General features: G+C 38.5%; 3 protein-coding genes across 6 annotated transcripts in view; 1 reads left to right on the top strand and 2 right to left on the bottom strand.

The window, feature by feature from the left end:
• Positions 1-330: 330 nt before the first annotated feature.
• On the bottom strand, positions 331-6,318 carry LOC126868231 (ras GTPase-activating protein 1). Of its 2 annotated transcripts, XM_050623498.1 has the most exons (16): positions 6,052-6,318; positions 5,909-5,975; positions 5,212-5,393; positions 4,922-5,103; positions 4,449-4,846; positions 4,234-4,379; positions 3,835-4,168; positions 3,284-3,627; positions 3,023-3,214; positions 2,775-2,924; positions 2,643-2,691; positions 2,359-2,577; positions 2,021-2,253; positions 1,799-1,940; positions 1,585-1,725; positions 331-1,493 (listed from the first exon to the last, which is right to left on the bottom strand). In XM_050623498.1, exons 2-16 carry the CDS (start codon positions 5,954-5,956, stop codon positions 1,416-1,418), a joined length of 2,838 nt encoding a protein of 945 aa, XP_050479455.1. In that variant the 5' UTR covers positions 5,957-5,975; positions 6,052-6,318; the 3' UTR covers positions 331-1,415. The 2 variants fall into 2 exon arrangements, with proteins under 2 accessions (XP_050479455.1, XP_050479456.1); XM_050623499.1 differs by lacking the exons at positions 331-1,493; positions 1,585-1,725 and having other exon boundaries at positions 1,836-1,940; positions 2,016-2,253; positions 5,909-6,318.
• A 198-nt stretch (positions 6,319-6,516) lies between these two features.
• Positions 6,517-7,276, top strand: LOC126868269 (protein kish-A). Its single transcript, XM_050623557.1, has 3 exons — positions 6,517-6,676; positions 6,837-6,952; positions 7,022-7,276. The coding sequence occupies exons 1-3, from the start codon at positions 6,674-6,676 to the stop codon at positions 7,125-7,127; spliced, it is 225 nt and encodes a 74-aa protein (XP_050479514.1). The 5' UTR covers positions 6,517-6,673; the 3' UTR covers positions 7,128-7,276.
• Positions 7,277-8,600: 1,324 nt separating this feature from the next.
• The window catches only part of LOC126868241 (lachesin-like), a 34,425-nt gene continuing 28,334 nt past the window's right edge, over positions 8,601-14,691 (bottom strand). For all 3 annotated transcript variants that reach the window (XM_050623521.1, XM_050623522.1, XM_050623523.1), the window contains 6 exons: positions 13,433-13,679; positions 12,100-12,273; positions 10,621-10,749; positions 10,159-10,294; positions 9,842-9,999; positions 8,601-9,478 (listed from right to left, as the gene is read on the bottom strand). In XM_050623521.1, the coding sequence (XP_050479478.1) occupies positions 9,144-9,478; positions 9,842-9,999; positions 10,159-10,294; positions 10,621-10,749; positions 12,100-12,273; positions 13,433-13,679 (1,179 nt within the window). In that variant the 3' untranslated portion in view covers positions 8,601-9,143. The remainder of the gene's footprint in view (positions 9,479-9,841; positions 10,000-10,158; positions 10,295-10,620; positions 10,750-12,099; positions 12,274-13,432; positions 13,680-14,691) is intronic.

The raw sequence follows: 14,691 nt of genomic DNA, 5'->3' as shown, positions 1-14,691 counted from the left end.
GTTATTATGTAGTTCAAATTCGTAATAAAACTTTGTACAAAACGTGTTCTTTATATTCATTCTATCTTGAATGATTGTCATTAAATATTAATTATTATAAGTCATCTATGCTGTTTGGTTTTATAACATTGAAAGAGCAATCGACAAATCGTTGTTTGATCAATTTTATTCTTACGATGTGTATATATATCGAATAATGTTATTCAAATCAAATGGTACTAATATTGAAAAATTAAATTTCTAAATCAAAATTCATGCGTCTTTATCATATGTAGCATGTTTAGTGTCAATTTTGATGCTCACGCGTATTGGGAAACATTAAACGCGTAACACTGTTTAATATTTTTTTATTCTTTTATTCAAAACACATTGTCCAATGAAAAAAATATCATATAAGTATACACAATAAGTACAAATTATAAAAAGCAATGTTTCTTTCTTATTTAATACATACACTAAAGTGTACTAATTCAACAGACCGCATATATCTGTGGATAGGAACGTAAACGTAAAAGAGTATGATTGAACTCCAATGTTCACGGATTCGGTATGATATTCACTTTTAAAGTTAGGGCAGAAAATAAATTTATAATGGTTCGATATATTTCACCCATTATTTAAAATAGCCTTATTCAAAAACATATACTTCATAATCGTAACATAATACCACCATTTATACATTAATCGAATGTTAAAACACATTTTAATGTGTCAATGTCATTGTGGATATACATCTTAGTTTTTTAACTTGATATTTAATATATATTTTTGTTAACAGATTTTCTAAGAATTTTTGTATTAACTGATTAGGGTCTTAAATTTAACACAATATTCGTCATTTAATGGCATGGTAAAACTATTGCAACGATACAAATGTAATAATTAGTTTATAAAATAATTAAAATTAATAAAAAATCATTTATACGTATAAGAAATATAGTTTCTTAACCTGCTTCAATTACCATTAATTATTAGAAAATTTATCAAGATAGCATTTATTTTAAGAAATTGGGAAACTATATGTAGAACACAATATTTTTGGTTTAATTTGCATTTATTTTCGAGCACCTAAGTAAATATAAAATCGTTATACGCCTATATGATTTTGTATGTAACTATATCACTGTCATGGTACTGTTTACTATACGTAAAAGCTATCTTCTAATTACATACGAAATGGTAAATATAGGCTTGTGTGTATACAGTAATATATATATATATACATATACATGTATATGTATGAATGAACGTGTGTTTGGATGTGTGTATGTATACATATATATATATGGCACATCAGTCTGTACGTTTACTTAAACCACTTATGAGTAATTATTAAATACTACCATGTATCTGTCGACAAATCTTATGAATTGTTTTGTTACGTTTGGCATTATTCATGGCGGATGGCTTTAGCACTACCGTATCATTTCCATGTATTTTTGTTTATGTTTGCTTAACATTTCAGTCACGGTCACTAATTGCTTTATTGTTGGCTGGAAAAAGGAAGCATTGTTCATTTACAAATGAATATTGATATAATCGTAAGCGTCTAAAGCGTCTAAACATATAAATCATAAAACACACCTGGGTTTTCGATAAAACTTGAAGTTCTTTTAAATGAGAAACACAAATATGATGCAAGGTTGCCAAATCTCTTGCTGTATCTGAAACGCAACTCCTATTTCTTGGATCTGCACCTTCAGATTCTGGTTTTTCGGTTACATTCTACAATATAAACTCAAATTATTTTAAATTCATATTTACTTATATATTATGCAACATTTAAATGCATACTTACAGATAACTGATCCAGGAAAACAACCATTCTCTCTTTGTTTTTAAGAATAAACGGATTAACTACCTCCATGTATGGTTCTTTTCCACCAAATTCTACCAAATTAGCCAGGTTTTGTAAACATTTTGCAACCATCACAAGTGATCTGTAAAATTATTTAATGAGAATTAAAGAGCAATTTATTCAGTTATAAAATTTCTTACGTTTAATATAGACCTACCCTACCTTGCAGCAGCTGGAGGTGGTGGTTCAGCTATTAAATTAAATGACCTAGGATTCAATATGGCAGGGCAAAGTAGACGTAAAAATATAAATCCACTGACTACTCGCGTTCTGACTAGTCTTTCATGTGGCCATTTGGCAACAACTGCTCTTTGCAAACATCCACAAATATATCTCAAGGTCCTTGGACATGCATCAGGACTTGTAAAAATGCTTAACGTCACTTCATCTAAAACCTAAAATAATATTGATTGCAAATTTCATAATCACTTGGAATAATTTATATTTATATTGTAATATTATATTAAACTATATTTATTTATATATATATATATATATACCTGTAGTAAAAATTCGGCATTACTGCAAGCATCCTCAGGAGAATCCATTTTTGTTGGATTTAATTCACAGCTCTGTTTACTTTCGATCAATTTTACGATGGTGTCACGTAGCGCGGCTTTCAAAAAGGAGGTGCACACAGATTTCATATATAAATCCATTAAAGTAGTCGTAAGGCTAGCAGCTCTAAAAAGTGTTGGCGTTTCATCTTCTTTGTCCACCTAAATAAAACACCTTTAATAAGAAAGACACCTTTTCAATGAAGTATAAATATAGGTGAACATACTTCTGCTTGGTTTAACGATCTCAGGAGGTCTGCTTCTTTTCTTTCATGCCTAAAGACATACATTTTAAATTATAATGTTATCCATTAAATGGGAAGCGAAATATTTAATACGTTGTACATTTTTGTTTATACCTAAATATTCTAAGTAAACTATTTGCCAATGGTACTCTATCCAAGTGACACACATCTGCTAATGCCCTAACAACATGCAATTCTGGATCCAATAATAGCTGTTGTAATGGACTATATTCCTCAGGAGGCATCGCTAAATCGTGTCGATACCTGCAATGTAACAAATACATAAAACGTACGTTTTATACATAATACATAACATACGTAATACATAAAACAGTTGATAAATATTTTAATTATATTTCTACCTTATTCGTAGACGAAGTACACCCCATTCACCGATCGGGGTAAGTCCTGACAACGGATACCATTCGTCCATTTCTTCCCCATTCGTCAAGCTCGCCAATTCAACTGTCAATTCTGCAACTTCCGTATCTTTGCTTCGTTTTCCTTTATTGTACAATGTTAAAGAAAATGACATAACATCCGGTGGTACATCCCTGTAGAATAATTTATGGTAAATGTCATTCAAACATATAAATATTTAAAATGGCAGATCATATACATACTCTAAAATGAATTCTTCATCCCAAATTGGATGTAACCCAGTCTTAACTTTTGTGCGGGCGACTTTTACATTATTTAGAGCCACTATGATGAATGGATTCGGTACTAGCTTATATGGAAGTCTATGAGCGTCTAAAATATGCAAATGTAATGAACGCAATTCACGAAGACGAGCAACCTTTGGAGCACGAGTAAGTTGTGATACACATAATGGTTTCAAGGCATTAATCCAGTCTAAAGCATTCTCTGAATTTGGAGCAGCCAAATATGTTATTGTGGCCAAACATGGTAAAGCACGTTCGACTAATTGAAAGCAATGAGGTCTATCGAAGACGCTTTCGTGAACCTAAAAAAACTACATCTCAGAAATGAACTTTAACAACAATTTAGTTATTATAACTCTTACATAATATATAATCTTTAAGGTGATTTGCTGTTAATGTTAGTACAATTACATACATAGAACATATATATTTCAAAGATAAGACAGTCTGAAAACTGACATGATAATGTAGAAAAATGAAATTTATTTTAATTATAAAACTCGATTTACCTGGTATAAATAAGCACAGCTTAAGTCGATAAGACCTTTAGGTTTGGTTCTTTTTGGATTGTCATATAAATACAAATGAGTATCAGTTGCATCTACTAAAAGTACAAAATACAATGCTTTCCACTTTTTATTCTTCTCTGATTTTTTTTCTAGATATCCTTGCATTTTTATCCCTTTATTTTTCTTTGCTCCAGATTGTTCACGACATTCTCTGAGAGTTGCATATATCTTTTCCGCGTGTTGCACCTCTCTGTTGACTCTTACACTACCATCAGGCTCAGTCACCATTGCTTGAACTAAAGTGTGACCCTCAACTATTTGCTCTTTCCGATATCTAGAAACAACATTTTCGTAATAATCTAAGAATTTCAAAATCCTAAAGATTTATAACAGACATACCTGTTTATAACAGCATCAAGACATTCAAAAGTTCTACCACCCATAAGATAACGTACACCTTTCTTCTCAATTCTAAATCTTTGAATTTGATTGTTTATATGAAAGAAAAGGGAATAATCACCAGGGCTATTGTCTGAAGGCCTGACCTGAATAGTGTGAAATAAAGAATTATTATTTTTAAACATTAAATATTTATAAGAAGCTATATAACTTACCAAGAAACTACCAGGTCCTGCCTTCACCAACATGTCAACAGCTTCGCTTTTAGTGACATTAGGATGAAACCAGGAAAATACAGTATTGGGATCAATGGAGTCATCTAAATCCTCCACTAATTCGCGAAAAATCAAGCCCTGTTCACCAGTTCTATGCGCAGTAACCCATAACCAACCATCTCCCATATCATTATGCACAAAAAATATGTCACCCTTCTGGAAGCTTAACTCATCTGTGTCAGGCATTTTTGTATATGGCAGTATTGCGACTATTCGTTTTTTATCGTTCACTGGTTCAGGAGGTGGAGTAGGATGTATAAGTCTTTCTCTCTTTAGAAGATCAGAGCAATGAGTATAATATGCGACAAGATCTGACAAGCTATTGAACTGTCTGCCTCCTATAACAAGATACATATTATTTTACAAATCAGTTACGATTATGATTATTCATTTCAATTACATGTTTACCATACCAATATAATAATCTCCACACACAGCTGTAATTCTAAAATGATTAATGCCAGTTCTGCCCAGATAGGACAATACATAACTTCCAGGCTTCCTATCGCTTTCACGTACTAAATAACTACCCATTTTACTTGCATCCCACAGTCTTTCTTCTGCAGTAAATCTATCTAATCTACCATGATACCATCTGCAAATTATTCGTGTATTAAACTTTCTATTCTTTGTATCTTAAACATAATTTAAAAAATAATATTTTCATTAGAAATTAAAATCTTTTATTGATATTAAATCTTACTGATTCTCTGGTGGAGCTGTTAATAGCGTTGCATTCGCACTATCCGGCTCTTCAGTGTCTTGAATATCATCTGGTATATTTTCAAGAAAAGGATCAAATTCATTTTCTGCATTCATTGATTCATTTTGTCCACCATCTTCGCTACCAGTGCTAGGAGAACCACCTTTGCTATTATGATCCATCTAAAAACATAATTATATATAAATAAATATTAAATATTTCATGCAAAAACTTATAAGCATTTCTTTCCTTTTATCAATTCTATAATAAGAATATTTAATAATTATTTTTCATAATAATCATAACTTAATAGTACGACAATATCTTTGTTTCTATTACAGCGTCACATTATACATCACACTACTCTAAACATAGCATATATTTCTGTCAACAAGGCATAAATATCATATGCAAATATTTACTTATAATTCCCCCCATATCTATGGCTTTTTATATCTTCCTTTAATACGTGCAGATACTTATCGAAAACATTGTCTATAAATAATACCTTAAGCACCTTACCGTCGAAAAATTTAAAAAATAATCATTAATCTATGAAAACTTGCAATACTCTGCAAGCTATTACAGATTTCCAAACATACAATTACAATTTATTTCTTCTTATTTAACTATTGGTATTTTCAGCGATAATACGATGACGGATGAATAATCTATGATGAATAATACCCGTAAGTACCTTAGCACTGTTGGACACGCTTGGACCTCCTCGCACAAATTCTGCCATTTTCGGTTCACATGCACTCCTTCATACACACGATTATGAAAAAGAAACTAATAATATTAATTGAACGGCATCCGTTTTATTGCGATCCTCCTTACCACGATTATTTACAAAAGTAAGCTGTTATTGATATAAAATGTATTGACGTTTCTCGGCAGCCATTTTACTACTGCACGCGTTGATCGCGGAATATAGAGATATGAAGCGAGTACTTTTTACCGTATGAAGTTTTTAAATATTTTTAAATACCGGCAACATGTTTTTACAGTTATCCGTTTATCGTCTAATTGGATGATAACTTTATATATCGGACACGGTACGAATCTCTTAAAAGCACTTTTATAAATAATATACCATTGACAATACGCTGATATAGATAGCCAATGTCTCGATAATAAGAATTGTTCGTATTATATTAAATATAACACTATTCTCGTAATAAATGTCAATTTTTCTGTAAATCGTAACATGAAGACAATTTAATTTAGAATAAATTTTGGTAGATTTTTTTACATTTGTTCACCAAACAGCTACTAGTTCCTTCTTGAATCTTTTTCGTTTGTTGCGTATTCGCCTTTTATCATAGCAAATTTTTGTGTTGTAGTTTTGATCGTAGTTTTGGTCTGCATTTAGTCAGTAGTTAAAGTAAATGTCATTCGTATGGAAAGTGACTTTGTATAACAATTTTATATAACAATTTATCACCGTTCATAAATCGTAATGGTAAGATCGTGGATTCGTAAAATATAAAATGTATATATTGTGAATAGTCGAATACATGACTACAAACAACCGGTGACTTTTGTCATAACCTCTTTGATACTTATACAGAGTTCTCTAAATCGATTTTTTCTAAAGTTTATTTACGGGGTTGGACATGCAGTCTGCCCTATTTAATTTCCAGAGTTTGCTGACAGTTATTTTGCTATTGATATGTACCTGTACTTACGTTAGATCTATCGTACCCAGTTTATTGGACAGTCGATTAGGAAAAGTTGGGTATGTATATTTTGTCGACTTTAAAAAATATGATGTATATATGCATTGATACTAACGTGTAATAATTAGTTTTCAAGGTACTCTTTGGAAGTGTGCCAGGATTGGTGAGAGAAAAAGTCCATACGTGGCAGTGGGTTGCCTTTTTATGGCTTTCAATATCTTATTTTGGTCTTAATATTTACATAGGGATTACAAACTATCAAAAAATATTCCAATCAATTGCGTATAATTTTATACTAATTACAGATGTAATGGATTTTAATGTAAATAAGCTTAAGTTTAACCTAAAATGAAAGGAAATAATTAATATTTTGGCTACTTGCACGGTATGTTTTATTTGTCAACATGTTGGTTTCTCCAAAGCTATATAATTATCCAATTTGAGCACATTTTCTCACCATATTTTCATAATATACTTTTTTTTTTTTTCTATAAACAACAACATTCTTTTATTATAGTTATTGTAGAGTCGTTATATTGAGCAGTGTTTTACGATATACAATATTTGTTAAATAGATATATTTAACACGTGTGTCGTTCTGTTTATTTCGCGGATATGCTACTATTTCAATGACAATAAACCACGCATCGTGACTAAAATTTGTACTCTGTAATAGAAGACATTTATGACAGTAATAGTACCAGAAGAAAGCTCCGACACTCTCGGTTTGAAAATTTTATGTGCTAAAGAACATCGAGCCTTTCTAGTCGCACCATTTCGTACACAGATTGTAATTACAGAGTAACATATGACTTGCGGTTTTGCGAGGAACATTAAAGAAATGATGCAAAGCACACACAACTTATTAGGAACGATTATTGTCGATTCCTTGAAAGAAAAATATTTCTTCGATATTATCGCAAACTTATTATTATTGTTCGTTTATATACACGTTTGCATAAAAGGAAAGAAAAGAAAAGAAAACGAAGAGACGCTAAATAATGCAACGAATAATCGTTATCCGATAGATAACGTAGAACGTTCAGAAATGTATTCGATGATCGCGTCAGTTAATTCCTCGCAGTTAACCACATCGATTATATTTATAATTGTGGTCTTGTTTAATCGTTGGCATATGAGGTACGTTACTTGCCTACGGGTAATTAAAAAAATACGTAAAATAAGAAAAGTAAGGTCTAGTATCTTTCTAAAATATATAGTACGGTACTATACGCCCTACGGATATGAATCTTAGATATGACGTGTGTAACGTTCGTTAAGATGCCACTTACGATCTCAGTTCACTCTGTTATCGTACCGATAAATAAAGATATTATCTTATTACCCCTTACGTACAAATTAGTATGCTAATTATTTGTCTGTGTTCGAGTATAATCGAATAGTTGATTAAGGAGCGGTGATTCACGACAAACCGCGAGTCTCGCAGAACGTGGAGATACAATTAATCGTTGATAATAATTATTACGGCGTAAAGATATCATAAGGGATGTTCATTTTAATTGGATCGCCAATGCCATTGTTGAAATAATTTCGAAGTGTGGGTAATCGATTGAAAGTATCAATTTTTAGTCGTATTTTGTCGAACGATGATCTCGTGAATGACACTGGTGGCCCACTTGAGATAGACACCCTGCTTGTGTAAGGCTTTCGACGCTAACGTTATAAAAATTACATCGTTACTCCTAATAACTCCACAAATCGGAAATAATAATTCCAATGGGAAACCTTGTATTCCTTTTGCTTCGTTCGTTGTTAAAAAAATACTCGACAATGTTACATTTAGTTCAACTAAAGAACACACTTCGCTCACGACTTTACTCTTTTCCCCGCATTCCAAAACGGATAAAAGGGTCATAAAAAATACATTCGTAAGCATTTATCTTTTAAAATTCGCAACAGTATTCACCGCGGTGTTTGTCCGCGACAAGAGAGAGATCGATTTGTTCGCTGTATCGTCTATTTACTAGCAATTCGTGCTCGTTTCAAACGCAATAAGAACTTGCTTCCGTTCGATTAATACTTGGGAGTCACGATTTCTTCTCTCTATCGTTTGTTCAGAGATATCGTGGTCAGATCACGGTGTTTGTCTAGCCGCAAGATTTCCGATTCGTTCGTTCATTTCCCTTGCGTGCCATCACGCGTGAACCGCGAGCGAACAACTTGCAGTAGCTTTTCGCTCGCTCAATCCGTTAACAGAGCTTTCGCCGCGTATACGTTCGTTGCGAACGTTTACCGTAGGGTCAGGAAGAACAGCAAGCAGACCGCGTAAATCCGCGTATCGCTGAGTTTCTTCGCGTTGGCACAATTTCTCACGTTCGGGGTGTCGTGATTCTTAAACAAGTTCTTGTCTTTGATGAAAGGCGCCCGTGGATCCACCGTCGTCGAGGTCGTCATGTGCTTGTTGTAAACGATTCTCGCGGTACTCTTCTGCATCGCCGGTGTGCTCATCTGATGAAAAATTCGATTTATCGTCGTGACCTGAGCGAACTTTGATTTCCCTCGATTGCTCGATTTGTTCGAGTTCGCCAAGGTAGTCCGGGTGGGTGGAGTTGCTCGTTCAATTTCTGAAAACAATTCCCTTGAGTCGTATAGCGAAAACAGGCGGAAGAATCCGACTTCGTTAATCTAAGAGAATACCGTGTAAGACCTAGCTTTGTATCAATTTTTTACGAGGAAAATCAGCCACCGGTTCAACTACCTCGTCGGCCAGCGTGAACGATCTTACGGTCGACAGAGACAAATCGTGGCCGACGAAATCGGTGTTGTCCGTGACTGGTATAGGCGAACGCAAGAACGCAAACACTGGCTGGGACGAGAAACATCGAGTGACGGATGTCAAAGAAAATGTTCACGTATATAACTGGAATGGAAGGCGAAATCTAGCGAGCGTGGAAAAATGACACGTTCGATAGCATATGTCGACTCACCGTACACCCTGAGGGTAGCCTCGGCTTTCCCCATGCTTGAGGACGCTGAACACGTGTACTCTCCTAAATCCGTTTTCTCTAAACGTCTTATCTTCAGCTCGCTCGTTGTCTTCCATTCCTCGTCCGGATGTCCCCTTTCGTCGATCTCGTATCTACCACTGTTGACACGTTGCTTAACTTTACCATCCGGCGTGCGCGTACAATCGATTTCATTTTGCGATCGTACGATATCTAGACGAGCTCCGAGGGATAACGCGACGCGCGTTAATGAAAAAGAAACACGAACGATCGGCAGCTCGACGTGTGTACATACATACCCGCTCATGATAACTTGCTCCTTTCTAGTCCACAAGTTAATCGTCTTTGGATATGCCTCGATCAAACAGATCAACGATACGTCCGTGTCCAAAGGCGAACTCAGTAATTGATTGGGAACCTTGGCGCTAGGTGGAACTGAAATTCGAACGGATGATAAAAGTCGATTAATACGTAACAAGTTTGCCAACCTATGCAAACGAATAAAGAAACGAATTATCGAGTCGCGCAGAAATCTATAACCACGTTGGCTTTATCGAGTTTCGAATGCCGTAAACATCGCGCGGGCAGAAAGACGGTTAGCTCGGCGAAACGTGGTTGAATTTTCCGGCGACAAGAAATATCGTTTATGTCGTTGGTCGAATAAATCGAAAGAAGCAGAGTGTAACCGTTTACCGAAGCGCGGGCCAACGATACTCGCTAAAGTATAATCGATTAGCCGGAATTTGTAAGTATATACTCACAGTTTACCCTTAGATAGACTCTCTTGCTGACTGCCGGGGGCACTTCGTTTTTGGCTATACAAAGATAAGCTCCCATTTGCCTCCTGTCTACCCTGGTTAATTCCAGCTTCTCACCGGACTGGTTGTCCACTATAAAATCTCGCGTCGTATGAATATCTCGTTGAAAGGTCTCGTATACATATCGCTGGCCGCGTGCCAACGTTCGCACGCATACCAAATTACAAGCGAAATACGTCGTTCGCGTTAAAACAACCAGACCACCGCCTACTACAACGCTAAATCTCGCGTTCGAAAATCGTTTACACGATTATTCGTTAACGAACAGCGGGACGAAAGATTTAAGGAATGACGAGGTATCGCGAAACGCGACCTGTATCCCGTGCCGTATGATGTTCGTATCGAACGAAGGCGTGGTAACTTGAAACATAGTCGACAACTATTCGCCAACTACTGTCGCGAATTTCATGATCGATAGGGCCGAACCGCGAAAGTCGTATCGTAAAATTCCTGGGCAAATTACGGGAAAATGGCCGAGAAACTTTCTAATCGTTTATCGGTTACGACGTTATTATACGTACATCGTATTATCGTTTAATTACGCGTATACGTTTTCAACGCTTTCGAAATCAATGAACCGCGCCGGATTAGATTATTATCGAGCAAACGCGCCGTTTCGCTATTCCGATAAAGCGCGTCAGTCTCCTAACGAGATGCAGCTTGCGTGATCCACCTATCGTTCGGTCTACGAATATTTTCGTCGCAGGCGGCGTCGCGTCGATCGTACTCAAAATATCGCGTATCGATTTATCAACACCGCTCGAGAATTTGTTCCCATTAATATCTCTCGACCGATCAACGAATTTGCCGCGCGTCCGAGCGAAAAATGCGTCCGACGCGAACCATTTGGCATCCGGTGTATTCACCGCGACCGTCGACAGCGAGGGAGGCGTGAAACCGCCAAATTCTACGATACTCGGAGAATCGACGAGCACAGGCACGTATACGGAAATATATCGAAAGTCGTTCCGAACAGACTAATCTCCATTCGATGAGACGTGTTCCACCGTAATTGCTTTCGATCGGCATCACGTAGGTTTGCGAATTTACGATGTCTTCATGTTCCGCTAAGCGGATCGTGATGGCGAATCGAGTCGCGTAGACACCTTGGATAATTAGTCGTCGAAAGTGATGCAACTACGACGAATCTGCGATCGAAATTTTAATTACCGTCATGCCGGTTTAACCGATCGTCTTTGTTACTTCGTCGTATTCTCGAATTTCTTCGAAGCTTGGAATTTTTTGGAAAGAACGGAAAGAAAGAGAATGGCCAATATTTAAAGAGCGATATTCGAGAAGCGCACGGCGGACGTTTCGGGCAGCGAAGAATTAATAAAACGAAGAAGAGAATCGAAGGTTATTTGTCATCGGGAACGATGGTGGCGAGGGTGCTCGAGTCGAGATAAAAATGTAATATCTTACCTGGTATCAGCGGATCGTGAAGACCCCTCATAAGTATGAAACCACTTTTCTCGCGTCGCCAGAGCACACGAGGTGTCGGTCTTCCGGAGGCCTTGCACGAGAGGGTGGCGTTCTCACCCTCTAGAACGGAGACCTCGCCCTCCGATGTGCCGGTGCTAAGTATATCCGGCGGTACTGAAAGAACAAAATTGGATTCGCGTGGCTCTGTAGATCGGCAGCGATTGATAATTAGAAAGCCGTTAAACGAGACAGTTCGAGAACAAGATCGCGTCGATTGAAATTTCCAAGACGTTTCCATATGGGAGCATAAATCGAAGATTGAATCGAAGCGAAGCGAAGTCGAAGTTTTGAGGTGCATAGTCGTAACGACGGGGTTTGCGAGTCGCGTATTTGCAGAAACGCGCGTGGAAACGTGGAGGATGGCACCGGTAGAAATTACGGACCGCCGTAAAGATCGAGCACGATGTAACGGGACGGTACTAAAGCCGGCATGGAAATTGGACCGACTCGTCTGTCGGCGGGTCTGACTGGGCAAAATCAGGTTAAAACGCTTCGCTCCCGAGGAAAATTAAATACCATCTATCCCTGGGTAACAGAGAAGGAACATTTTCGCAATGAAATCTCGTTTCTTTTGAAGGAGCACGGGGCCATTTCAATTACACGCGTTCAGCTTGGACAAATATTCTGTACGTCGAGCGGAGTGGAACGAGCGAGCGAGCGAACGGGCGAGCGGGCGGGCGGCAGGCAAGCTTCGGCTGGAGGAGATTCAGCGCGAGATAGGGCCGAGGTTTGGTCGAGGTAGGGCGAGAAAAAAGGAAACGGGACCTTTCCTGTGTTTGGCCACAAAGGAATTTCATTCCATTCGGGCCGATCGCTCTTTCGAGTTGAATGCCGAGGCAAACACGCACACTCTCCATGAATTCTCTTTCTCCCTCGGTGTCCACGTATACGCACGATACAACGTACCGCGAGCGTACGCGCTTACACGTAGTACCGTACACGCGTCTGCCAGACGCGGACGACGCTTGGTAATATACGCGCTCGCATGTATGGCGTACGGGGGAGGAAGTAGAGGGAAATAGTAATGGGAAGGGAGGGTTAGCGGGTGGAACGAATAGAAGGCGGGTGAGCAGCAACGTAACGTTACGGCCCGTGTTCTGTGTCGGGGTCCCATTGAAACGTATTCTAGCGGCGAGGCGCGCATATTTTCCACCCCTTCTCGAGGTAGGCTAATCGAAACCGGTGCGTGCGTACGTGACGTCTCTACGACCGACCGCAAACACCCAACTGTATCTAGCCGTAGGAATGCGGTATAACGCGCAATTAGGCATACCTAGGACATCCACGCATCCCAGCTGGCTCAACATGGGCTTCGTATTCAGTTGGCACATGTAGCAGCCTCGGTCAGCTTCCCGAAGCTGGCGAATATGAAGCCGCGAAGTGGCTTCCTCCTCGTCTCTCGATTGGCTTTGATTCTTCGACTTTGCGTTCTCCAGCGTGACGAGAAATCGGGGCGAGTGAGTCACCGTTCGTTGACCCATCGACAATATCGTTTTATCCTCCACACGAATCCATCCCACCTGAGACAGCGAACACACAATTTTTTATGAAAAGCGGATCCTCCCGCAACCCCATCCGTCTGCGGATGTGCCTTTAAATCAAAAGTCGAATGGAAAGCCCGTTTCGGAACGAGTCTATACATTCGCGAAACGTTGGACCGCGCGACCAAGATAATCCGCTATCCCTCTCTATCATTCTAATTGCTTCGATATTACCACCAACGGATCTGCACGTATATGTGCGTATAATATTCCGCATCCCGAATAAACGTACACTTGCACGACCCCCAACGTAAATGTAGTTAATTATATCGACGTTTCTATTCAAATACGTAGAACGTTGCGCGGAAGGGGTAGGCACGGATGGTTAAATAAGCGACGACAAAGCGGACAAACAGACTGGTGGGCATCCAACGACGTAAACAATTGCCGAGCCGATTCAAAAATCGTTTATCCGACGGCACACGCGCCACTGAATCGCTGACAGACGCAGGAGTCGTTCTCCTTTTGACGGGTTCGCGTTCTTTTTGTTCTTTTTTTTTTTTTTTTTTTTTAAGGAAAAACGTGAATCTCCGTCGAGATTACCGCGTCAGGATAACGAAGGAGATTAACATCTGGCGGCAAGGATCGGAAAGCAGCGACGTGGGAACGCGACAGAGTCAGGCAGCGATCAGCCGCGGAATAGAGGACAGCTCGAGTCAATATTATATCGCGCGTAGCAGCCTGCTGTCTTGCCGTGTGTTTATGTGCACCGACGTATATCCACGACCGATACGTGTTCGCACGTATGGCCGGTAGCGGTAATTGCTTTTAGGCGAGCTCGACCCGGTGTGCCATTGGCACCGCGGGAATCAACCTGACGAAAGGTTCAATTTAACGTCGTATCGCGCACCCCTTTGCCCCGCGGCCCACTCCCGCATCTCCTACGCGTTATCTATAACGCTGCACTTGGTAATTAATCCGAAGTGACTGTCGTGCACATCCCGTATGTCTACCTATGCGCCCGTATGCGTCGGGTTACACGATGTCATGC

The sequence above is a fragment of the Bombus huntii genome, chromosome 8 (assembly GCF_024542735.1).
Source record: "Bombus huntii isolate Logan2020A chromosome 8, iyBomHunt1.1, whole genome shotgun sequence".
NCBI lineage: Eukaryota > Metazoa > Arthropoda > Insecta > Hymenoptera > Apidae > Bombus > Bombus huntii.
The sequence above is the reverse complement of the archived record's forward strand: the minus strand, read 5'-3'. Positions and strand labels throughout refer to the sequence as shown.